The sequence below is a fragment of the Pseudopodoces humilis genome, chromosome 28, assembly GCF_049639895.1.
Source record: "Pseudopodoces humilis isolate 2021_Gansu_Grassland_sample_001 chromosome 28, ASM4963989v1, whole genome shotgun sequence".
NCBI lineage: Eukaryota > Metazoa > Chordata > Aves > Passeriformes > Paridae > Pseudopodoces > Pseudopodoces humilis.
The window spans coordinates 4385429-4410903 of NC_142227.1; the positions used below are offsets into that span (position 1 = coordinate 4385429).

The following is a 25475-nucleotide window of genomic DNA, read 5'->3' on the forward strand; positions in this document are numbered from 1 at the left end:
GTTTCTCTCTCCGGAGACATTCCAAGCCCACCTGCTCCAGGTGGCTGGTGCTGATCTCCAGCCGCCCCTTCCAGCGCCATTTGGGATCCAGGGACTGAGGAGAGGCCGCGCCGCGACCCCGCCATGAGGCGGCCGCGCTGTTCCCATGGCAACGGGCGCAGGGCGATTGCGTCACTTCCGGCCGGGGCGGGGCCAGCGCCGCCCCCGCCTGGGAGGCCGCAACGGCCGCGGGGCCTCGGGGAGCGCCGAGCGGGGCCGGGGGCCGGGAGAATGTGCAGGTACCGGGCACGGGCCGCACGGCCGGGGGGCTGCGGGGATCCCCAGCGCCGGGGGGAGCGCTCAGTGTGCCATGATGGAGGGTCCCACAGCGCGGTCACAGGGCGGGCAGGCCCCGGCGCTCCGGGGAGGCCACGCTGGGCAGTGTGGTGGGGACACAGTGGGGGGGTCAGTGAGGGTGTGGGGCCCTCCCAGAGGCAGTGGGAGGTGAAAGGTCACGCTGGTCAGTGGAGGGGGGAGGCCTCGATGTGTGTAACATCCCCCCGGCAGGCGGGAGAAGCTCACGGGGGTCGGGGTGTCCCACGGCAGGCAGGGGGGGCAGGGGGAGACCCGCGCGGGTCAGTGTGTGCTCACGGGGATCCCTCAGTAACCGGGGGAAGGTCTCGGAGAGATCAGTGGGGGGGTCTGGGGGCTTACACGGGTCTAGTGGGGCTGTGGGGGACACACACACAGTGATCGGGGAGGGGTCCCACTATTCGGTGTGTGTTTGGGAGGTCCCCCAGCGATCAGTCAGGGGATTGAGGCCCACAGCAGTCGGGGGGGCCCTCACGGGTCAGTGTGAGTGGGGTGGGGGATTTCCATGCGGGGTGGGAGCGCCACAAAGGACAGTGAGGAGGAAAAACTCACTGGTCGATGCTGGGGGTGCCGCACGGGCGGGTTGGCGGAGAGGGGTCGGTGGTGGGAGGGAGGCCAGCAGCAGGCAGTGGGGGAAAGTGTGTGTGCAGTCAGTGTGTGAGGGGTGGGGGTCCCACAGCCCCATCCCAGTCGGTGTGTGAGGGGTGGGGGTCCCACAGCCCCATCCCAGTCGGTGTGTGAGGGGTGGGGGTCCCACAGCCCCATCCCAGTCGGTGTGTGAGGGGTGGGGGTCCCATGGCTATCAGTGGTGGGGGGCCCCACAGAGGCCAGTGGCTCTGTGGTAGAGCATGGATTCCCCTCTCTGTGGCTATGGGGTCAGTGTGGGTGCGGTGGGTCAGGCCCCCACAGAGGGTGGGGCTGCCCACCCGCGGCAGGGTGTCCCCAGCTGGTGCCTGGCTTTGTCCCAGGACACACGACCCGAGTGTGACACACGGTGTAAGTGTGGCCGGTAGTGCCACCTCCCTGCGTGTGCCCATGCAGGTGTGTGGCCACCAGACTCCCCGATGTGCCCCGGGAGTGCTGATCCCAGAGGCGCACGGTGGATCTGCTGGCTGCTCCCAGAGGCACACGGGGTGCCAAACCTGGGGGGAACAGGGCTGCCACGTGCCGGGTGTGACCCTGGCCCTGGCCGTGCTGTGGATGGTCACTGGTCCGAGGGGGCCTGGCTCCTACCGGGGCACGGGGCATCCCTTCACTTCCAGTATTTTGGCATATTTCAGTGCCTTATCCCAGCTTCACTGCCATATCCCTCTTCCACCCTTTCCTCTCCTTTCCCAGCCCTCTGGAAGCAGATGGAGCGAATTCCTCGGGGTGTGGGCTGGTTTGACATTCCTCAGCTCAAGCCTGTGCCCAAACTTGCAGAAAATAGTTTCTTTTTTTTTCTTTCTTTCTTTCTTTTTTTTTTTTTCCCTCTTTTTTTTTTTCCTCTTTCCCCCTTTCTCTCCCCTTTTTCCTCGGGAGCTTGGCACTCCCGCACGGCTGTGCCGGCACTTAGGTGGCCCCGGTGGAGCCGTGTCCTTTGTCCCACCAGCCGTGTGGCTGCTGTGGGGGTGGTGTGTGTGTGATCCTGCGCTTGTGCTCGCCCCCTCCGCGTGGGCCGCCCGCGGGGGCTGCCGAATGTGGCAGGAGGTTTGATTTTGGGGGGGCTGCGTGGGCTCGGTGGGGGCTGCGAGCCGCAGAGGTGCTCGAGGGGAGGGACACTGCGGGGAGCACGCTTGTCCCCAGCTGTGGGTCGCAGAGGGGACAGAGCCCTCAGAGTCCCCACCCTGCCCGCAGGCCCCCGCAGCCGCCGGACGGACAGATGGACACGGCAGCCCCGCCGCACGCCCCGGCCCGCGCTGCACGGCCGGCGCCAGCCGGGCCCCGGGCCCGCTGGGGGCGGGGCGTCTCCGGCCTCTGTCCGATTCGGATCCTCCCTCGCTCCGGGCGCGGCCGCCTCCCGCCTCGCCGCCGTCATGAACGGGCTGTCGATCAGCCAGCTCTGCTGCCTCTTCTGCTGCCCGCCCTGCCCCAGCCGCATCGCGGCCAAGCTCGCCTTCCTGCCCCCGGAGCCCACCTACGCCATGGTGCCCGAACCCGAGCCCGTGGGCAGCACGGGCTCCCTGCGAGGCGCTGCGGGCCGCTGGAAGCTGCACTTGAAGGACCGGGCGGATTTCCAATACTCCCAGCGGGAGCTGGACAACATCGAGGTGTTCGTCACCAAGAGCAGCCGGGGGAACCGCGTCGGCTGCATGTACGTCCGCTGCGTGCCCGGCGCCAGGTGAGTCAGCCGTGGGTGTGCCAGCTGGGGCTCTGCTGGGCTGGGGCCGCGCTCGGGGCTTCTGTCCCCTCTGCTCCCTCGGCTCAGCATCGCCGGAGGAGCTGCCCCTGCCGCGGGGCTTTGCAGGCATCCTGTGGGACGGGCCAGCTGGGTTCCCAGGACCAGTCTGGCTTGTGGCCACACTGGGAGTGGGGTTAAAGCAGGAGCAGAGGCAAAGCCAGAGGCTGCAGGGGTGTGGGGATTCCCCAGGCTGTCTCACAATCCCCCAGTGTCACGACAGTGATGCAACGCTCGGGTTGTTTGCACAGAGCTTGGTTCTCAGGGAGAGCTGGGGTGGCTGCATCAGCTGCTTCTCCCCATCCCCAGCCCTGCAGTGACCGTGGGGATGGACAACTGCCTGTGCCAGCCAGGAGAGCCTGGTTTAGTCAGATTCACAGGGACATTTGATTCCTCAAGGAAAAGAGTGATGGGAGTGAAAGCCAGGAAGGGTTTGGTCACTCCCGTGTGTCTGAACTGGGAAACTGGAGAGAGGCACCCTGGAGTGTGAGATGGAGATGACCTCCTGCTGCCAGTGCCTGGGCAGGAGGAGACAAGAGGGGACTTGCAGCTGCTCCCTGAGCAGTGGCACAGTTTGGGGGTTCAGGTGGAGCGGAAGGCCAGCTCACCCCAGCTGACCCCTTTCCTATATCCTCCCAGAAACAAGAGGTCCTCAGCATCACAGGCTGGAGGGGAGAACCAGGGCTGGGGGGAACCAAACCTCCCAAATCATGGGATATCAAGTGCTGCTGGCTGTCCCGCAGCTCATCCTGTCACTGACTTCCAGCTGGGGCTCCCTGGGCATCCAGGCCAGGACTGGAGGCTCAGCCTGGCCACAGACCCCTTGGACTTGCTGAGTCCCCAGCAGGGGCTCAGCAGGGAGTGGGTCCTGCTCCTTCCCTTTGGCAGAAGGGAGCCAAGCTCCCATCAATTTGCTATTAGTGTTAATTTTTATGATTAACATTGTTTTTCCCCTTATGGTGGAAATTTCTTGTGCCTTGTCACTCCCACAATTCACTTCTTCCTTAGCATCTGGTGTCTTGCCAGGCTCAGGAGAGAAAAAACCCGCTGTCAGAATTCTAACTTGAAATCCCCATTGGGCAAACGGCCCCAAATCCTGAGCTTTTTACCAAAAATAGACTTAAAAACTTGAACAGAATCATCATCCTGCCTTCAAGCTGCCTGTTCCTGCTGGGAGAGAGCCGCTGGCTCTGGCAGCAGAAGGGTCTGGGTGTCCCTGGGGGTGTCATGAGGACCTTCCTTGGTGGCCAGAGGGGTGTTGGCCCTTCGTGTCCCGGGGTTTGGTTGTTGGTCTCTGAGGCAGATGTCTGGGGATATCCTGATAGCTGATGCCTGAGCTCTGGCACGGCGGTGAGCCCGGGATTAACGTTCCGTACCCGTGCCCCAGGTACACGGTGCTCTTCTCCCATGGCAATGCCGTGGACCTGGGGCAGATGAGCAGCTTCTACATTGGGCTGGGCACCCGCATCAACTGCAACATCTTCTCCTACGACTACTCGGGCTACGGCGTGAGCACGGGCAAGCCCTCGGAGCGGAACCTCTACTCTGACATCGACGCCGCGTGGCAGGCGCTGCGCACACGGTGAGCGGGGCAGCTGGGGCAGGGAGCATGGCCCTGCTGCCTCCAGGAAAACCCAGTGCTCCAGCAGCCTGGAAAACAGGAAATCTCCCAGAAGGGAAACCCTGGGCCACTTGAGACAGGAAGGGGTGGTCAGAGAACTGTAGAGGGAGGAGCAGGAGAATCCAAGGGGCAGGGATGCTGCAGGGCATGACCTTGTCACAAGCTGTGCTTCCTGTCTCACTGTGCCAGGCTCGGCTCTGGTTCCCCTGCCAGGTTTGGGGTGCAGCCCCATGCCAGGCTTTGCCTCCTCTTCCTTGGGCCTTGCTCACAGTGTGACCCAGAGCTGGGGCTGCCCCACACAGCTGGAGTCCAGGGTCTGTGAACACCCTATAACCCTGCCTGGTGAGGAAAAGCCTTGACCCCCCCACCAGAACTCACCTGGCAGCTCAGTGCCGGCTGCTCCCTGGTCCTTTGGGAGTGCAGGGAACTGCCCTGGGCCCAGCCATGAGGAGCTGGGGGAAGGTCAGGAGGACAGACCCCAGAGCCTTGTGGGTGCAGTGACCAGAGCAGAGTAACCCCTGAGCTGTATCTCCTGGCGATGTGCCTGGACACTGACCTGCCCTGTCCTGCGCCAGGTACGGGATCAGCCCGGAGAACATCATTTTGTATGGACAGAGCATCGGCACAGTGCCCACGGTTGACCTGGCCTCCCGCTACGAGTGCGCGGCCATCGTGCTGCACTCCCCGCTCACCTCCGGCATGCGCGTCGCCTTCCCCGACACCAAGAAGACCTATTGGTTCGATGCCTTCCCCAAGTGAGTGCCTGGGGCACGGGGCATGGGGGGTTTGGAGGGGCAGTGCCCAGACCAGCTCTGGTCACAGCCAGGGGACACGTGACATTTTTTGTGATAGGTTTAAATGTCGCCTTCGGCATCTTCTTGCTCTGTGTTTGGTGCCCTCTGGGAGTTGTAGCCCTCCTTGGGGTCACCGTGCCCTCTCCTGAGGGCTGTGCCACATGCGTACCCTCAGTGGCATCACCTCCTAGCCACCCTCCCAGTGACTTTGCCCACCAGCTTTGGGGCTGTGCCACTGGCCCCTTAGATGGTGTCACCAGCCCTGGATGTCCCTGGTACCCCTCTGTCCCCCTGGAGTAATTCCTTAGGGATTTTCCTGCTCTTCAGATGGCAGGAGATGGCTGAGAGGATGAGTTCTTCCTTTGTGTCTCCCTTGCAGCTGGACCAGTGGGGCCCAGGGGACAGTCCCTGAGCCGGAAGCTGTGGCTGGGAGCCACCAGCCCACACTCTGCATCCCGATGGCCTCGCGTGGCCTTCAGGACCGGGCTGGGACCAGCCGTGCTTCCCTTCCTTGGAGCCCAGCAGGGCTGATCCCAACAAGGAAGGGCTGTCCTGCAGCAGTTCCCATCAGCCCTGCTGAGGTCGTCCCATGGGGATGTTGTCACTGCTGTCTGCTCCTTGTCTGTCACACTGGGGCAGATCTTTTCCTTGGCAGAAACTCTGTGTCCCTCCCTGTTGTGTGCTCTGCCATGATCAAAGTGTGCTTCCTGGTCCCACTCCCAGGGGATGTTTTGGGGGCAGAAGTGGAAATGTCTCATTCCCTGTGCTTATCCCCTCTCTCCTTTCTTCCCCATCCATCCTCCTGGCAGCATTGAGAAGATCTCCAAAATCACCTCTCCTGTCCTCATCATCCACGGTACGGAGGACGAAGTCATCGACTTCTCCCACGGCCTGGCGCTCTTCGAGCGCTGCCCCAAGGCTGTGGAGCCGCTGTGGGTGGACGGGGCCGGGCACAATGACATTGAACTCTACAGCCAGTACCTCGAGCGCCTTCGGAAATTCATCTCCCAGGAGCTGGCCAGTCAACGCAACTAGCCAGGGGGACAGGCAGGGGGGTTCTGCTTGCTCCTCCTGTTCTCCCAGTATCTCCCTAGTCCCTGCTGCTGGAGCTGTAACAGGTTTGCTCAGCCTCAGCTCCAGGCTCAGGAGAGGGTGGGAGGCCCTGGAATGGACAGTGTTTGCTCTTGGACATGAGCACAGCTCTCCTCCCTGCTGGCACCACCGGCCTGGCTGGCCAGAGACGGCAGCTCCCTCCTTCCCCCTTCCCAGAGACATGAGCCCACCCTCCGATGGTGGACCCCTGGCTTCAGACATGTTCTCGTCTCCTCTCGCAAACCGGCCAAGTCCCGAGTCCCTCCCGGCCGCTCTGCTGCTCTGACCATAGCAATAAGGCGAGTTGGAGAGGGGCTGGGGCCCCGCCCCCTCCCCGGTGTCCCCGTGGGTGGGACAGAGGAGGTGGCAGTTCCTGCTCTCCATGGAGCTTTCCCGGGACCAGCGCTGGTGGTGCCCGGAGTTCACCCCGCGGCTGGGGCAGAGCCGTGTCCCCACGGGGACTATGGGGATGCACGGAGGAGGTGCCCTCTGCCCCACACCTCCTCCAGTCTGGCACTGCTCAGCCTTCCCAGAGCACTCCTGGTGTTCGGGTCACCCCTGGAAAACCTCCGGGCCACTCGCCTGGGGAACGGGGCGAGGGAACCAGGCAGCGAATAAAGAGCAGAGGTTTAACGTTTCACCCGTGTGTGCCCTTTCCCTGTGTACCCCTGGGGGCTCCTGACCCAGCCCCAGGGTGTCCAGCCCTTCCCCCTGTTCAGCACCTTCCCTGGATTGCCCTAGGCCAGATCCCCAGTGTTTGTCACCCTCCTCTGGGGACTGGGCAGCCCCAGGGTGCCAGCGGGAGCAGGGAAGGTGCCCTGGGCCCAGGCTGCAAAGCTCTGTGTGCCCACTGGGACTTGGGACAACAGGAACCTCTTGCCCTGTCCGTGTCATTAGGGGATCCCATGGGATCACGGATGCAGAGGTGCAGGAAGGTCTCAGCCTTCCAGGAGTTGGGGGAGGGGACAGGTGTGCCACAGGGGAAGGGGGACATCCCCATGGCCTGCTCTGTCCCAGGGCCAGCACAGCAAGGGACAGAGAGTGGTCCTGGGGTCCATAGGATGGTCTCAAGCCTTATTTTTGACCTGCTCCATGGCCAGTTCTGACTGGAGCTGTGTAATTCAGCACCGCTGGCCGTGGGGGCAGCTGCAGGGCTGTCCCACGGAGTCCTCCCACCAGCACACGGAAAATTTGCCCGAGGGAAAGGGAGAGGGTCAGGTTGGTGATTTTTGGTTCAGCCCCTGCTCTTACACCCCGGGAAGAGTTGTTTGTGTGTTTTCCTGCCCCTGGGACATCCCTGGCCCCAACCCGAACAGCAAAGCACTGCTCTGCCCCTCCCCTCCCTGTCCCTGTCCTCCCTGTGTCCCCTCCCCAACACGAGGCCCTGGGGCCCGCCGGGCTCATGTGAGGAGGGATTTAATCTCCTTAGGGGCTCAGGGGCCAGGCGGGGGGGCCTCGCTGCACCCCCACACTCTGAACACTCCAATGCTCCTATTGTTTGGAGCTGGGAGCTGGGAGGGGGTGAGGTGGGGGGCATGGGACCCCCTGCTCCCCACACATCCCTCATTTCCCCCAGGACCAGAGCAGGGTGTTCCAGAGGAGGAGGGATGACCCTTCCTTGGTGCTGGGGCTGTGCAGGAGCTGGAAGAGGATGTGGATGGCTTTGGGGGGGCCCTCATTCGTATCCAGGGGGATTTTGGGGTGCAGGAGCTGGCTTCTCCCTGCACATTCCCCCAGTCCTTCCTTCCCCATCCCTCTGCCTGCAGTGGCCAGGCGGTTTGGGAGCCTTGGGCTCACACGTGTGTGGGAAGCCAAAGCTGCCCAGCCCGGCTCCCTCTGGCCCCGCTGTCCCAGGGCTCCCTAATCCTGGCACAGAGACATTCTGTGTGCACCCAGGGTATTTTTATCCTCTTACTGCTGCCTGTTTCCTGTTGAGCTGCAGATGCTTTGGGTCAGCTCTGCCTCGCCAGCAGGATGGCTCAGAGCTCGCTGGGTTTGGGGGGATGTTGAGGTGGCTCAAGGTTGTATTTCCTTTGTCTCAGTTTAAAACAAAGGCAAAGGGTCAGTAAAGTTCAGCCTGATCCCCAAAGTCTAGAGCCAGGTCAGGAATGTGGGAATCCATGGAGATGGACATTGCTGGGTGCTACCTCCATGGTGGGGAGCCCTGACTGGGCTCAGGGATCGGGATCAGGGCTTTGGGTCTGGATCTGTCACTGCTCCTGGCCCAGGATGGAGGCTCCATCCTCACACAGCAGCTGGAGCGAGGAGGGACAGAGGAGCACTCACCCATGCAAGAGCTGCAGGGGCCTCAGAGGGTGTGGGCTGGGGGTCCTGGGCACAGGAACTCCCATCTGGGGCCAGACTGGGCCATGTGCCACTGGGACAGCACTTCTGTCCCCCTTGGGATGGCACTTCTGTCCCCTCCACTGGTGCTGCAGTTTGGGGCGAAGGAAGGGACAGGGTCGGGGACAGGGCTGGATGGTTTTGGTACCTGGAGGGGAATCTGCAGTGTCCTTTCCCTGGAGGGGACAGGCAAAGCCAAGGCCTTGAGTGTGTCCCCAAAGTCCCTCCTGCAGCTAGAGCAGAGCAGGGGCAGGGCAGGTGTTCCTCTGGCTGGTTTGAAGCCCCCAGCCAGGGGGGCCCAGGGGCCCAGACTGGGCATGGGGGATATCGGGCCAAGAGGGGTTTAAGTCTCATTTGGGGCATAAATGAGGCTTTTGATGGCCAGGGCCTGCGTGCCACAGTCATGAGACCTCGTTCAGAGGCCGAGCTCAGTCATGGGATCCAGGAAACTGAATTAAAGCATCTTAAGGAGCTTTTTTCCGAGCTCTGCTTTGGTTTTCCACGTGCTTGTCATATGAACAAAGACGGTATAAAAGGGCAGAGGGGAAGGATCCCGTTGGTGGTCAGGCTGGGAGAGGGGTCGGTGTTGGAAAAGGGGTGCCAGGGAGAGGGGCACAGCATGGTGCTGGCTGAGGTGGAGGGAGGGAGACAGGAAAGGACGGGGCGAGGGGAGGATGCGTTTGGCTCTGCCCTGTCCGGTGAGTGAGACCTTGGAGACAGCAGGGACAGTGGGGACAGGAATGGGGACAGATCTGGGGGAGCAGAGCCTGTGTCCCCACTCCCCAAGCAGAGCAGAGCTGTGAGAGCCCGACGCGCCCGCGGCTGCACCGCGACACCGGCGGCACCTCCCTGGTGAGACACGGTGAGGGGGGCAGGGGGCACGGGGGGCAGGGACACCCTCCACCCTGGGGACACCCACCACCCTGATGAGGGGACACCCACCACCCTGGGAACATCCTGAGGGGACACCCACCACCCTGGGGACTCCCAGAACCCGAGGGGACACCTGGCCCTGCACTGCTGGCTGGCGTTGGGGACAGGGGTGGCAGGTGGCGGTCCCTGAGGGTCCCTGAGCTGGGTTGGGACCCTGGGCCTGGGTGGGGAGCTGTGGGATGGCCCCACCCTGCCCTGCCTGTGCACATCCACGTGCTCACAGCACAGGTGAACACACACACCTGTGGTGAGCACACGCACCCTGCACAGGGACCTCTGCACACGTGTTCACACACACACACAGGTGTGCAAAGACCTGCACACACACACAGGTGTGCACAGACACACACACAGATGTGCACAGACACACACAGATGTGCACAGACACACACACAGGTGTGCACAGACACACACAGGTGTGCACAGACACACACAGATGTGCACAGACACACACACAGGTGTGCACAGACACGCACAGATGTGCACAGACACACACACAGATGTGCACAGACACACACAGATGTGCACAGACACACACAAGTGTGCACAGACACACACACAAGTGTGCACAGACACACACAGATGTGCACAGACACACACAGATGTGCACAGACACACACACATGTGCACAGACACACACAGGTGTGCACAGACACACACACAGATGTGCACAGACACACACAGATGTGCACAGACACACACAGATGTGCACAGACACACACACAGATGTGCACAGACACACACAGATGTGCACAGACACACACACAGGTGTGCACAGACACGCACAGATGTGCACAGACACACACACAGATGTGCACAGACACACACAGGTGTGCACAGACACACAGATGTGCACAGACACACACACAGGTGTGCACAGACACACACAGATGTGCACAGACACACACAGATGTGCACAGACACACACACACAGGTGTGCACAGACACACACAGGTGTGCACAGACACACACAGATGTGCACAGACACACACACAGATGTGCACAGACACACACACAGATGTGCACAGACACACACACAGATGTGCACAGACACACACACAGGTGTGCACAGACACACACAGATGTGCACAGACACACACACAGATGTGCACAGACACACACAGATGTGCACAGACACACACAGGTGTGCACAGACACACACACAGGTGTGCACAGACACACACAGATGTGCACAGACACACACAGGTGTGCACAGACACACACAGATGTGCACAGACACACACACAGATGTGCACAGACACACACACAGATGTGCACAGACACACACACAGATGTGCACAGACACACACAGATGTGCACAGACACACACACAGATGTGCACAGACACACACAGATGTGCACAGACACACACAGATGTGCACAGACACACACACAGATGTGCACAGACACACACACAGGTGTGCACAGACACACACAGATGTGCACAGACACACACAGATGTGCACAGACACACACAAGTGTGCACAGACACACACAGATGTGCACAGACACGCACAGATGTGCACAGACACACACAGATGTGCACAGACACACACAGGTGTACACAGACACACACACAGATGTGCACAGACACACACAGATGTGCACAGACACACACAGATGTGCACAGACACAAACACACAGATGTGCACAGACACACACACAGATGTGCACAGACACACACAGATGTGCACAGACACACACAGATGTGCACAGACACACACAGGTGTGCACAGACACACACACAGGTGTGCACAGACACACACACAGATGTGCACAGACACACACAGGTGTGCACAGACACACACAGGTGTGCACAGACACAAACACACAGATGTGCACAGACACACACAAGTGTGCACAGACACACACAGATGTGCACAGACACACACAGGTGTGCACAGACACACACACAGATGTGCACAGACACACACACAGATGTGCACAGACACACACAGATGTGCACAGACACACACAAGTGTGCACAGACACACACACAAGTGTGCACAGACACACACAGATGTGCACAGACACACACAAATGTGCACAGACACACACACATGTGCACAGACACACACAGGTGTGCACAGACACACACACAGATGTGCACAGACACACACAGATGTGCACAGACACACACAGATGTGCACAGACACAAACAGATGTGCACAGACACACACAGATGTGCACAGACACACACACAGGTGTGCACAGACACACACAGATGTGCACAGACACACACAGATGTGCACAGACACACACACAGATGTGCACAGACACACACACAGGTGTGCACAGACACACACAGGTGTGCACAGACACACACAGATGTGCACAGACACAAACAGATGTGCACAGACACACACACAGGTGTGCACAGACACACACAGGTGTGCACAGACACACACAGATGTGCACAGACACAAACAGATGTGCACAGACACACACACAGATGTGCACAGACACACACAGGTGTGCACAGACACACACACAGGTGTGCACAGACACACACACAGATGTGCACAGACACACACAGATGTGCACAGACACACACAGATGTGCACAGACACAAACACACACACACAAACACACACACAGACATTCTCACACACACAGATGTGCACACACCCCTGGGCAGCCCCACACTCCCTCTGCCCCTCTGCTCACCCTCACTTCCACACTCAGCCCCTGCACCCAGCGGCACTTCCCAAACCACCCCCGGGGACCGCAGCATTGCCAGGGCTGTGGCTCGCACCAGGGAGACCCGTGGGCTGCTTTTCACCTCCTGGAGATGTGAATCTCCAGTTCCCTCTGATCCCCCAGCTCCCCTGGCTCCACGGGATCCCCCAGGATGCCCCAGCTGCTATAGGATCCCCCAGCTTCCTGGGATTACCCCAAATCCCCGGGATCTCTCAATTCCTCGGGATTTCCCAACTCCCCAGAATCCCCCAGACATCTCGGACCCTCCCCAGGCTCTCTGCTCTCCCCTCAAGTCTCTCCTCTGTCCGCAGGAGCTCTCGGAGGAGTGCGGGGCCGGGTCCGCTGCCCCCTGTGAGCTTCCCTTTGTCATCCTATGCCTGAGCGATGCCTGGAGGCTGGGACGGCCAAGGGAGGCCCACGGGCTGCCACAGCCCTGCGGTGACAGCGCCTGGACAGCACATGCAGGACCACGCTCCGGGGCTGGGACACCCTGCAGGACTGGAATGTCCCCTTGGGGGGCCAGAGCATCCCTGTGGGGAGCTGGGAACAGCCACTTCGTGGGAAAAGCCAGAGCATCCCCTTAGGACACCAGGAACATCCTAGGGGCATGAAAATCCCACAGAGGGACCAGAACGTCCTGGAGGAGGGGCTGGGATGCATCCCCTTCATGTACCAGGAGCACCTGTAGGGGCCCGGAGCATCCCCTTGGGAAGGCAAAGAATCCCTTTGGGGTCCCAGGAGAACCATGGGGAGCTGAAACATCCCCCAGGGTGGTTGATACCCTGTGGGCTGGGCAGGGTGGGGTGCAGCAGCCAGGCCATTGCCCCAGGATGTGGATGGGATTATGGAGTATCACAGAGAACCCCTGTCCGGGGAGGAACTCCCATGGGGGACATGGACCATGGGGTGTTTTATGTATGGTGGTACCAGGATGGGGTACTGGGAGTACTGGGAGCGATGTCCATCCTGATCAGCCCATCCCTGCGAAGATGTGACCCCGTGTGAGGATGTTCTGGTAGCTCCAGGGAAGCCCCTGTTCTCCCAGCTCTGTTCTCTTCTCCAGCTTCACAAACCCCACCCGCACCTCGCGCTGAGGCTGTGCCGGGACAGTGGAAAAGTTTCCATGGGGAGCAGAAACTCGTCCTGGGGTGCTCAGATGGGGTGATACAGAACAAGGAGCAGGGAGTGCGGGTCTGTGGGGGAAGGCTCTGGTCACACCAGCATCTCCAGCTGGTTTCCATTTCTTTGGTCTCTTCTCCCAAAACTCACATTCACCCAGCTGGGGGCACAGGGCTGGAGGGTGGGGATGAGATTCCAGGGAGCCCCAGGGCTGGATCTGACCTCTGCTCTGGGGAGTGAACCTAGAGAATCCAGGAGCCACATTCCTGGCTCACACCCTCGTGGTCCTGGATGTGTGGGGGACACCCAGCAAGGCGTGAGGTCACCCTGGCACCAGGGCAGGTCCCTGTGTCACCCACCACAGCACAGTGTGGTGTCTCTGTCACAGGGGGCAGGTTCCTGTCACTGTCACCCAGCACACTGGAGTCTCCCTGCAACTGGGGACAGGTCCCTGTGTCCCAGGAAGCAGTTCCAGCTGTTCCAGGGCAGAAAGGGTGTGGCAGGGGTGACTATGGCCCCTGTACAGTGACATCCCCCTGCCTGGTTGTCCTGGGGAGGTGAGGGCCAAACTCCTGTCCCCCTTGTCCCTGCAGGGACTGAGGTCAGTGGCAGCCCCACCCTGTGCCCACCCCTGCCCCAGCTTGTCCCCCTCCTCACCTGGCATCAGGGGCTGTGGCTGTGGGACATGGGGGGCAGTGGGGTTGGGGACCCCTCACTTCTCTGCAGAGGTTCAGGAGCTCTGAGGTGTCGAGGTCAGATTTGGGGGTCCCTTGGTCAGTCAAGGAGGCTGGGGGGGGTTTAGGTCCTGAGCAGGGTTGGAGGGATTCCTGTGGAGGGAATCCTGCTGAGCAGGGTGGGGGAATTTGGAGGTTGCTGCTTTCAGGGGATCAGCCTCAGTGTGCAGAGGGACCCTTGGGACCTTTCCCAGTGCTGTTGAGTGGGAGCTGAGTGGGAATCCCAATTAACTGAGCTTAGGTGAGGAGGAAAAGCATAGCCAAGACCAGCCTCGATTCTGTGAAGGTTTTCCATGTGGGGTCCTCCAGGTCTGGGCAGAAACAAGTATTTTATTTTATTTTATTTTATTTTATTTTATTTTATTTTATTTTATTTTATTTTATTTTATTTTATTTTATTTTATTTTATTTCATTTCATTTCATTTTATTTCATTTTGCTGGTTTGTGAGTTGAGGAAGCACAGGATGAGAATTACAAGGCAGGGAAATACCCTGTGTGTCTGTACTTTTGTTTACATGTCTTTCTCGAAGCTTCTCTGTTACAGCTGAAGTTCTATAAAATAGATTTAACCATACCATAAAAATAAAACCACTCTGTTTTTGTGGGGGAAAGATGAGCTTGCTCTCCCAGGCCTGGTGGGAGGGGGGGAAACTGGCTGGGGAGGTGTGGGTAGGGATTTCAGCACCCCCAGAGCCTGTAAAGCACCTTGTGCCAGGGCCAGGTTTCTGCTGGAGGAAAGGCAACTTATCTCCTGGGGTTTCCTGCTTTTTAGGATCTTTTTATGGATTATTCAGGTTTCCCAGGGTCAGCAGCTGCTGTGCTCCTCTCCTGGCATCCTCTTCTGGACTCTGCTGGGATGCCGTGGGAGCAATGGGCAGGAAGGAGGCAGCAGCATGTGCCCAATTTGGAAAACAAAGTGGGGTTTTTTCACTTAAGACTATTACAAAACACAACTTTTGCAATTTTCCCCTTGTCCCTCCCTTTGGCCAAGGCTGACTCCTGCTTTCTCTGCATCACTCAATTGTTCCTGGCATTGCCCTTGAGCTTCCCATCTCTCCTTTCACAAGTGCTGAGGCTCTCCTGGATCACCTCGTCTCTCCAGGCTGGGGTGTCCAGATCTACTCCATGAGATTTCTCCTCAGAGGGCTTGGTCCCTTCGCTGGCCCCAGAAGGGCCTCACCTGCTGCTCCCCCTGCTCTGAACACCCAAGGCAAGGGCAGTGCCAGGTGATTCCCAGGAGCTGTGGATGCTCATTGATCTCCCCAGGGCCAGCTCCAAGTCCCTGCTCTGGCACAGGCTCAGCTCAAAGTGCTGTCACTGCGTGCCTGTTTTCCCACTGGTCAATGCAGGTGTGGTGACTACCTGGGGCAAGGAGGGGCCTGGGCCCTCATGGGATAAGGAACCAGCTCTTGGCCTGGCCTCAGCCCCAGGGCCACTGCTCAAACCCATCCAGTGTCCTGCTGCTGCTCTCCAGGAGGCCAAAGCTGCGCTGAGGCTCAGGGAACTGGTTTGAGCTGGTCCATGCTGGGGTGGGTGGGCTGTACTGGGGTTGGGGCCTGTGCTGGGGCTGGTGGTCCATGGTAGTCCACGCTGGGACATGCTGAGGCAGTACTGAGACTGGGGCAGTGGTCCGTGCTGGGGAGGTGGTCCATGCTGGAGGCAGCAGGCTGGGGGCTGGGGCAGTGGTCCATGCTGGGGCCATTGGCCTGTGGTGGTCCATGCTGGGAATGCTGGAATGTGCTGGGCCAGTGGATTCCACGCTGGAATCCGCAGGCTCTGCTGGTGTGGTCCATGGTGCTCCACCGTGGTCTGTACTGAGGATGCTGGGCTGATGGGGCACAGAGCAAGGAACCTGTGACCATCACTGTGCCCACAGCCGGGGAACTCTGGGGGTGTGGGGGGACTCTGGGGGTGCTCGGCAGCAGGATGAGGTGGCAACAGCCCCGGGGCTGGTACCCACAGCCCCTGTGTCTCCCCTCGCTATGGGGATGTACCAAACCCAGCCGAGCTTGGATTACAGAATCCTGGAATATCCTGAGCTGTGAGGGAACCATAAGGGTCACCGAGTCCAACTCCCGGCCCTGCAGACACCCCAACAATCCCAATCCACCCTGTGCATCCCTGAGAGCCTTGGGCCTGGATGGCGGCTCCTGCAGCCCGGCCGTGCCCCGAGGGGACGGGAACGGAGAAGATCAGCTGGAGCAGAGACTGAGGGGAGGCTCCTCGGGGGCTGCAGCTCCTCCCGAGGGGAGGCGGAGGGGCAGGGGCTGAGCTCTGCTCTGGGACAGGGACAGGAGCCCAGGAAGGGCTGGAGCTGTGCCAGGGCTTGGGATGGATCTCAGGGCAAGGTTCTTCCCCCCGAGGCTGCTGGCACTGCCCAGGCTCCCCAGGGAATGGGCCCGGCCCCAAGGCTGCCAGAGCTCCAGGAGCGTTTGGACAGCGCTCTCAGGGATGCTCAGGGTGGGGTTGCTGGGGGGTCTGGCCAGGGCAGGGGTTGGATCAATGATCCCTGCGGGATCCAGCTCAGGACGCTCCACGTTCCTGTCACAGCTCCCGGCGCTCCCTCAGCCCCGCCCCGCTCTCAGGCGCGCCGCGGGCAGCCCTGTGCGGGCAGCGGCGTCCTGGGGTCCTCGCCGCCGCGCCCGGCGCTCCCAAGATGGCGGCGGGGCCGGGCCCGGTCCTGTGAGGCGGGGGCGCGGCCCGGCCGCCCGCGGCTCCTCCGTCCGCCCGGCCCCGCTCCCGCCCCGCAGCCGGCGGGATGCTCAGATCCACCGGCTACTTCCGCGGCATCGACTGCCCGTTCCTCAACGCCGGGGGGTCGGGGCCGGGCCGGGGGTGCCGCAGGCCCTACTGCCACTTCCGGCACCCCCCGGTGGCCCCGGCGCCGTGCGGAGCCTCCGGAGCCTTGGGCGACCCCAGCGTGGGGCTCTCTCTCGGACACGGCGCAGGTACGGCCCGTCCCGGCCGCGGTACTCCCTCACCTTCCCCCTCCCCCCTCTCCGGGCTGCGGCGGTTCCCGTCCCTGCCGCCCCCAGCCCGGTCGTGCTCTCTCCCCGCCCCGTGTGTTTTCCCCCCGGTGAGGGCAGGCCCGTGCCTGGCCGCCTCCTCCCCCGCCTGCCCACCGTTCAGGGCCCGGATCTGTCTCCGGCTGCCCCCTTGAGCCACCCCAGCCCCGCGGGATCGCCCCCTCAGCCCCTCGCAGCGCGGTGACCTCTGTCTGTATCAGCCGGCGGAGCCCGCCCGTCCCTCGGCTCTGGGGCCGCGTGTGCCCAGCCCTGCCCGGACCACGGGCTGTCACCTCGGCCTGGCCCAAGGGAGGGTTTGAAGGAGCTTTGCAGCCCCAGCGGGTGAGAGCGATGGGGGTCGCTGGTTCGGCCGTGGCACACGGGGTGTTGCGGAGCAGCTTCCCGGAGCGGCCGGGGACAGCTGCGGGAGGGCAGCGCTGCCCTGATCCCATTCTTTGTCGCTCCAGGCACTCGGCTCACGTGGCGCTGAGGTGTCAGCGCCGAGTTCCAAACCTGCCCTTAGATCCCTTCAGGAGCTGCCTGGATCGGGGGGGAACGGCCCGTACTGGGGCCAGTGGGGGGCTGTGGTCAGCCAGACCCCCCCGTGAGGGGTTTCTGGGCCTTTTTGCTTCTCAAAGGCAGCCTGGCACAAAAAAACCCAGTGAATGAGGCAGTGGTGGAATACCCTGAGTTGAAAGGGACCCACAAGGATCAATAGTGAGCTATTGTTGTCCGTTCTTCCAGCAACTCTTGTCATTTCATTTATACACATTATTTGCTGTTCTGCTGATTTGTTGGGAGAAAAAAGCCTTCATTCTTCATCCCAGAAGAGCCCTGTTTGCTTTCTTTTTGTCAAAGCTTTGTTATTTCTTTCAGGTATAATGGGATAATAATGCTGGTCTGGACAGTCTCTAATAATCTGAAGCAGAAATTGCCAAAACAAAGCCCAGCTTGTGTTTTTTGTGTCCTTACTTAACTTTGGGTTGCTCTCAAGTTTGGAAGAGGATTAATTATTGGTGTCTCCTGGTTACCAGGCCAGTTTACCACCACTAGTTTATTTTAAAATAAAAGAAGCATTCTCAGGGCTGTCATTGGCAGATAATTGTTAGAAAGACAAAAATTTTTGCCAATTTCAGTGTTCTTTTGAATTTTAAAAGCTCTGTAGAATGCTTTAGGATAGTTCTTTAGATGATGTTATAATTATCTTTCAGTGTACTGTTCCTGCATGTCTTTAAATATCTGTGGAGTGACAGTTTTGGAACTGGAATTGCTTATTTTGGCCTGTACCAGGTGCTACTGTGCTTGATAACAGCTGGAGCTGGGTTTGGAGTTTGAAGTGGGGAAGGGAAAAACTCTGCGTGCCCCTGGAAAGTGTGTGAGGCTCCAAGAGCTGACTGGAAGTGTTGGTGTAAGCTGAGTGTGAAGGACAAGAAAAATACCCCAGTGCCTTGCTAGGCTTGGCCTGGGTGTGTCAGAGACACAGGAGAAGCAGCCTGAGTTTTGGGGAGTTAGAGTTTACTCACAATTATGGAATTGTTAAGGTTGGAAAAGCCCTCCAAGTTCATCAAATTCAGCCTTCAACCATTGTGGTCACCACTAACCCATGTTCTCAAGAGCCACATCCACACGTTGTTTGGACACTTCCAGGGATGGGGACTCCACCACTGCCCCAGGCAGTCCCTTCTACTGCTTGACAACTTTTCCTATGAAGGAATTTTTCTTAATTTCCAACGTAATCTACAGCACTTAGAGAAAAGATTTTTTGGCAAATAAAACCCACAGTATGGGCCTGGTTTCCCAAGAAGTTTCTGCCACTTGTGAAAGAAGCAGGATCACGAGGCTGAACTCCAGGCACTGCCTCCTGCTCCCTGCAGCCGACTCAGAGCCTGTTCCTGCCTCTTTCCCAAACTCTTGGCATCCAGCACACAGCACAGCTGGCATTACAGGGATCTGTGAGTCCTGTTTCAGCTCAGGGTTCACCTCCAGGCATTTTTTAATGTTGATTCTGTGTTGACTCTACCTGAAGAGCTGCCTCCAGGTCTGGGCCTTGAACATGAGAAGGATGGGGAGCTGTCAGAGCCAGTCCAGAGGGGGTTGCAGAGATCCTCCAGGGGCTGGAGCCCCTCTGCTCTGGAGCCAGGCTGGGAGAGCTGGGGGTGCTCACCTGGAGAAGAGAAGGCTCCAGGGAGAGCTCAGAGCCCCTTGCAGGGCCTAAAGGGGCTCCAGGAGAGCTGGAGAGGGACTGGGGACAAGGCCTGGAGGGACAGGACACAGGGAATGGCTCCCACTGCCAGAGGGCAGGGCTGGATGGGATATTGGGCAGGAATTGTTGGCTGGGAGGGTGGGCAGGCCCTGGCACAGGGTGCCCAGAGCAGCTGTGGCTGCCCCTGGATCCCTGGCAGTGCCCAAGGCCAGGCTGGACGGGGCTTGGAGCAGCCTGGGATGGTGGAAGGTGTCCTTACCATGGCAGGGCTGGCACTGGATGAGCTTCAAGGTCCCTCCCAACCCAAACCGTTCTGGGATTCTGTGATTGCAATTGAGAAATGGGAGATAAGCGATGGACCTGCTGCAATCTCAGGCTTTTAGAACAGACTGCAGCGGGTCACAAAATGTTCCTGATTCCTGTAGACGAATGAGACACTTTTGCAGTTACTTTGCAGGGCTTGGCTCAGCTTCCTGGGAAGGATTCTGGTTGAAGTGCTCCTGTCAGTTCCCTGCCTGCCTGAGGCTCCTGTCGCCTGGAAGGATCTGTAGGATTTACACTAGAGGGTGTAGTAGCTCAGCCAGAACCAGGCAACCATCTTCTGGGAGCAGGTTCTCCATCCCCCAGGGCTTGCTCCCTGCCAGGGAAACTGCCTGTCTTGTTTTGAAGTAGCCTCCTAACCATGCACGTGGGCAGATCTGACCTATTTAATCACATCACTCGATAGAGCAGCTTTAAAAGCGTCATTTATTTGCCAAGGCAGGTGGGTTTCTACACCAAGAGCTACAGCACAGATTGGTGTTTTCTGGGATGGTGCCTAGAAAAAAAAGGATAACATCTAAAGGAGCAGCCTGCTAAGCATATTGATTTGAGGCTGGGGCTGGCTTTGATGTTTGAGGATCACCAGAGGATTGGCAGGAACCCCAAAACTCTTGGTGCAATTTCTTAGCTTTGAAAGGAGCTTTTGAAAACTGCAAGTGGAGCTGGCCCTGGCAGGTTGGGGATGGGGGGGGACTGTGGACACGTGCCAGATGGAGCAGAGAGGACATGAAAAGAGGAATTAGTGGGATGTAGCACTGTTCTCCCCCTTTTTTTGCCCACCCTCACCGCTCCAGACTTCCCAAGGTTCAGGTGTTCATAACATGATCCCTGTTTTTCATACGCAGCACTCCTGTGCTCCCAGGCACTGGGGGACAGTGATGCAGAGCCCTCCATGCCCCTTGGAGATCTGCAGGAGCAGGAGGACTGAGTTTTCCCTAACTGCTGCTCTCTGGATGTGTCAGGCATTCCCTTTCCTTCCTGTCTGGAAGAAGGTCCATGAAAACAAACATGTTGAGTGAGGGACATGTTTGAACTGGAGTCTGAAACATGGAATGCTTGCTGTGGGAGATCTATTCCTGTGTTTTGTGGCAGGGATCTGTTGCCTGTGGGGTAACAGAATGTGGCTGCATTGGAGGTTTGTGAAAATTCTGTGCTGGATGAGCACTGAGGCTGATGGGGTTTTCTGTCCAGGACTGGGAATCTGGAGATTGAAAATTCTCATCCTGACTTGGCTGAAGTGCTTTTTCCATCTCTGAGATGCCTAAAACCCACCTGCTTCAGAGCAGGATGAAAAGATTATTGAATGTGTGTGAAGTGCTTTGAAAGCGTGCGCTGTAAGGAGGAGGGAAGAGCTGCCTTCAATCCTAAAAGCGTCTTTTTAAGAGCTGTAGAGGGGAAAAATAGGTCTCTCTTTAAAGTCGAGGTCCTGAGTATGCTGAAAGACATAAAAGAGGCATAATACAGCTCTTCATAAATATCTTAAGGTAAGGCAGCCCTGGTTTGCTGGTTTGATGCTGTCAGGGGCTGTTTCGGAGGTGGATGTTTTTGAGCCCAGAGCAGAAAGCTGCTTCCAGGTCTGGAGCTCTGAGCTCTTTTGTCTGCACTGATCACAGAATCCTGGAATGTCCTGAGTAGGAAGGGACCCCCAGGGATCATCAGTGCAGCCCCTGCCCTGCCCAGACCCCCCAACAAGCCCACCCTGAGCATCCCTGAGAGCGCTGTCCAAACGCTCCTGGAGCTCTGGCAGCCTTGGGGCCGGGCCCATTCCCTGGGGAGCCTGGGCAGTGCCAGCACCCTTGGAGGGAAGAACCTTGCCCTGAGATCCATCCCAAGCCCTGGCACAGCTCCAGCCACTCCCTTAGGTCCTGATCCTTATGTTCTTGTGGGATGGGAAGAGCCAGCCAGGCTTTCAGCACCCTGCCTCAAGTACTCTGTTCTGTAGTGGAGACTGCTGAGCTGCTCAGCAGTTTTCTGATGTGGTCCAAAGCTTGTGGAGCAGTTTTCTTGCTGTGTGGATTTTCTCTCTGGGTGTACAAAGCTTTGCAGGTTAGACCTGGATCAAATCTGTGGAAGGTGTCAGGGACAGAGTTCTGCTCCTCTGTGTGATTGACACACAGTGAGCTGCTGCAACTTGGGCTCAGATCAAATTGTTGGGCTCAGATCAAATTGTTGGGCTCAGATCAAGTGTGGAGAAATCCTTGGGCTTACCTCCCCAGCTTGAGTCCTGGATCCTGTCACTGGTGCAGGGAGGCATTTCACCTCTCCCTTCTTCTGCCCGAAAGCAGCCACATAGGATGGCTGTGAGCAGGATGATCCCCCCGAGGCTGCTGGCACTGCCCAGGCTCCCCAGGGAATGGGCCCGGCCCCAAGGCTGCCAGAGCTCCAGGAGCGTTTGGACAGCGCTCTCAGGGATGCTCAGGGTGGGCTTGTTGGGGGGTCTGGGCAGGGCCAGGGGCTGCACTGATCATCCCTGAGGGTCCCTTCCCACTCAGGACATTCTATGGTTCTGTGACACTTGGTAAAACCTTAAAAGGCTCTTTAAAAGTTAAAACCCAGCTTTAATCAGCTCACATGTCAACACAGGGTCAGAGCCATTGGTCAGGTTCCTCACACGGAACTTTGCTGAGGGGCTGTGCCTGTTTGGTGGGAGCAGCCTTGGCAAAGGCTGGGATTTTGGGCCATGTTCACAACTCTGTGTAGAAGGGATGAAAAAAGTTCTTTACCAGTGTGTTTCCTTTCCTGGAATTGCTGTTGTGCAAGATCATCTCAGCAAAGAGCTTTTATTACTGTATTTGCTACAGCAGAAGAGGAAACCCATGATGTGTTTTCAGTATAATTTCACTGACAGATCAAAGCAGGTGTTCAGTGTTGGGTGCTCCGGTCTGTGAACTGGGAGGGGGCATCAATTCTGCTTTCCCCCATATTTATGTTTAGGAGAATAATTACCAAAATGCCACCAGTGGATTTTATTTTTAATCGAGTTTTGAAATGAAGAGTGAAAAATCAATTGGTGGTGAGGTCGGGATGTATCTTTTCAGCAGTTTGGGGTTTGTGGTGATTTTCCTGCACTGTCGGTTGGGGCAGTTTCCTGGGGGTGGGCAGGTGCAGGTGCCCTTTGTGCCGGGATTTTACAGGACACTTCCCATTTTTGGTCTTTCTTTTGGTGGCTGTGGGGAGATTCCACCCCGAATCCGAGCCTCCCCACGTGGGGTAGTTCCAGATGTGTGGAAAGCAGGAGGTGGGAGTAGATCTCCCTCAAGCCAGCAGGATTTTGGGCTTGGCACAGCTGGAGTTGTGCCAGTGCTGGTGAGTCCCCGGCTCCTCTCTGCCCGAGCCCTTTGTCTGCTCTCCCGGGACCTCCCTCTCCGCTGTGGGATATCTTCCCTGACATTTGAACACTTACTCTATATTATGTTTTTAATCTCCAGCCAAGCCCCGCCGCGCCAGTGGGAAGCACAATTCACTAATCCAGGGTTTCCCGGAGCGTGTTCCCTGCGCTGGGCGAGGCGGAGGCGCCGGGCGGCTCCCGTGGGCTTGGGCAGGCAGCGACAGGCAGGGCCCGGCTGTGTCCCAGCCCTGCCACCTCCTCCCCTGCTGCCACAGCGGGGCTGGAGAGCCGGGGACGGGGGTTTGGGTCGGCCTCAGGGCACAGCACGGCCGGGGGATGAATTTTTGGGGAACCACCGCACACACCAATGTGCGGAGCTCAGACCGAGCCAAAAGCAGCTACAGGTGGGGAGAGGAAGAGGAGGAGATCAGAAACTCCCCCAAGGTGAGGGCAGCAGCGCTAGGAGAGAGGAGCGGGATCGGGAAGCCCTTGAGAACACTCTGAGCCCCACGGAGCTGGGAGCACACGGGGGTGAAGGCGGGACTCGGGCAGGTCCTGCCCCGGCCCCGCAAAGCGCTGTGTCAGCAGCCGGGCACCGCGTGCTGCCTCCAGCCCCGGCCGCCGTGGCTCCGGCATGAACAAATATCTGCAGTGTTTATTGACCCCGGGCACCTCAGGTAACTCTTGAAGTTTCTGTCTTCCTGCGGGGTGAGGTCGAGGTTTGGGGGGTGCGGCTGGAGAGAAGCGACTTCTCCAGGGAGGCTTTCACGTGGTCACCATTCATTGAACAGGAGACCTGAGTCCTGGGACATCTGCCTCTGGAATATGTGGACTGTGCAAAAGGCTCAGATTGGCTTTGGAGAGTTTGGTTGACGAAGGTTTTCATTTCCCTGTGGATTTTGGATTTTTATTGAAGAGAGGATTGTGCTGGGGGTGTTGGGTTCTGTGGTTAAAAGTGGCTGTGGAGCTGCAGGTGTCTGAAACCTAAAGGAACTGCAGAGTTTTAATTCCAGCTTTTGAATTGTTTAAAGCCAGACAGGTTTTAAAACACAGTAAGTTTTGCTTTTAGCCTTTCATAGATCACAGCTGAAGTGTTTTAACGTAATACAGCTTGAAAGGTGCTTTTCTTTAGCTTTTAACTTCGTTTTCCAAGTGTCCAGTCATGACTGAGTTGAAATAGTTGGGTTTTGGTTGTTTTTTGTTGTTTTTTTTCCTTGTTTTAAGCAGGAATTTTTCACCCACACTAGTTAAAGAATAAGACTCGTGTTGAGAAGATAACTTATCTGGAGCCCACCAGAAAAAGGCTGGAAAAATAAAGGACTGATGGGTATTGCTGCTGGTGACTGTGCTGGTTGGAGTAAGTTTTGAAGGTGAAGTTGAATAGAGAGAAGTCACCAGAATGCTTGAAATATTTAAATACTTTATTTTTTTCTTCTTTGAAAAGAAGACTTGCTCTGCTAATTGCATTTTTGAGTAGATCCTTAGTTTCATTCAGCACTTTACGCAGGAGACGTGAAAATGGTTCCTGGGCTTTTTCTCAGAGAAAAAAACAACTCTGTGTTAAGTTTGTTTTGTTTATTTTTTTCCCCAAACAGAATTTCAACTTTTCTTGTATATTGAGGAGTAACTTTATAGCTAAAATGAGAGAGGGAATGGAAAGATTTCCAAAGGACCCAAACACTGAATATCCAGATTTTCAAGTGGTGAGAGTCCTTCCAGCTTGTGCATGACAGGCTGTGGGGTCAGGCTGTATTTTTGGTGCCAGTCTTTGTCCTCTGCCTGTCCTGGGCAATCCAACCAGTTGGAATTGTCATATTCTTTCCTAAGTTATGGGAGAGATGTGCCAGTGGTGTGATTTCCTCTTAGGAAAATGTATCACAGACCTTGATGCTCTTTGCTGTTTTACACCAGAGTGGGTTGGGACTGTCAGTGGTTCCATGGTGGGATGGGAGTGATGGGTTTGTGTGGGCCAGGTCATTGTGTCCTGGCTTTTGCATCCCTGGATTTAAGTGATGTTGCTGCATGAGTCAGTGACAGCCCCAGGTGTCCTTGGGGACTCCCTGTGGGGCCACCAAGAGGGTGAAGTTGCCACGTTCAGTGACTTGAGGACCTTTCAGATTCTTGTTTTGTGCACTAGAGACAAAACTGCCAAAAGTTGTGTTGTCTTGAATAAATTGAGGAGGTGGGTGCTGCATCCCATGCTGTTTCTGTGGGATGTGCCCTGATGAGTTTCCTTCTGAGTGAGTTGTTCCCTGGTAGTGCCTCGAGCTCTGGAAGGACACTCTGGAGCTGCTCCTGATGGAATGAACCCACTTGAGCAGGTCCCTGTCTCAAGAGGTCAGGACTTGGGACAAGGGATGGAAAGACAGGACACAGGGAATGGCTTCCACTGCCAGAGGGCAGGGCTGGATGGGATATTGGGCAGGAATTGTTGGCTGGGAGGGTGGGCAGGCCCTGGCACAGGGTGCCCAGAGCAGCTGGGGCTGCCCCTGGATCCCTGGCAGTGCCCAAGGCCAGGCTGGACGGGGCTTGGAGCAGCCTGGGATGGTGGAA

At 58.0% G+C, this 25475-nt stretch overlaps 2 protein-coding genes across 3 annotated transcripts in view; both read left to right on the plus strand.

Moving 5' to 3' along the window:
- Positions 1-193: 193 nt before the first annotated feature.
- ABHD17A (abhydrolase domain containing 17A, depalmitoylase) lies at positions 194-6875 on the plus strand. The gene is made up of 5 exons (XM_014260058.2): positions 194-278; positions 2188-2671; positions 4116-4310; positions 4925-5104; positions 5953-6875. Exons 2-5 carry the CDS (start codon positions 2367-2369, stop codon positions 6176-6178), a joined length of 906 nt encoding a protein of 301 aa, XP_014115533.1. The 5' UTR covers positions 194-278; positions 2188-2366; the 3' UTR covers positions 6179-6875.
- Positions 6876-16743: 9868 nt separating this feature from the next.
- REXO1 (RNA exonuclease 1 homolog) overlaps positions 16744-25475 on the plus strand; it is a 45063-nt gene continuing 36331 nt past the window's right edge. Inside the window, exon 1 of one of the 2 annotated variants that reach the window (XM_005531337.3) lies at positions 16744-17013. In XM_005531337.3, coding sequence (XP_005531394.2) covers positions 16824-17013 — 190 coding nt within the window. In that variant the 5' untranslated portion in view covers positions 16744-16823. Of the gene's footprint in view, positions 17014-23521; positions 23600-25475 lie in introns of those variants that run through there. The other variant, XM_014260096.2, reaches the window with a different exon arrangement.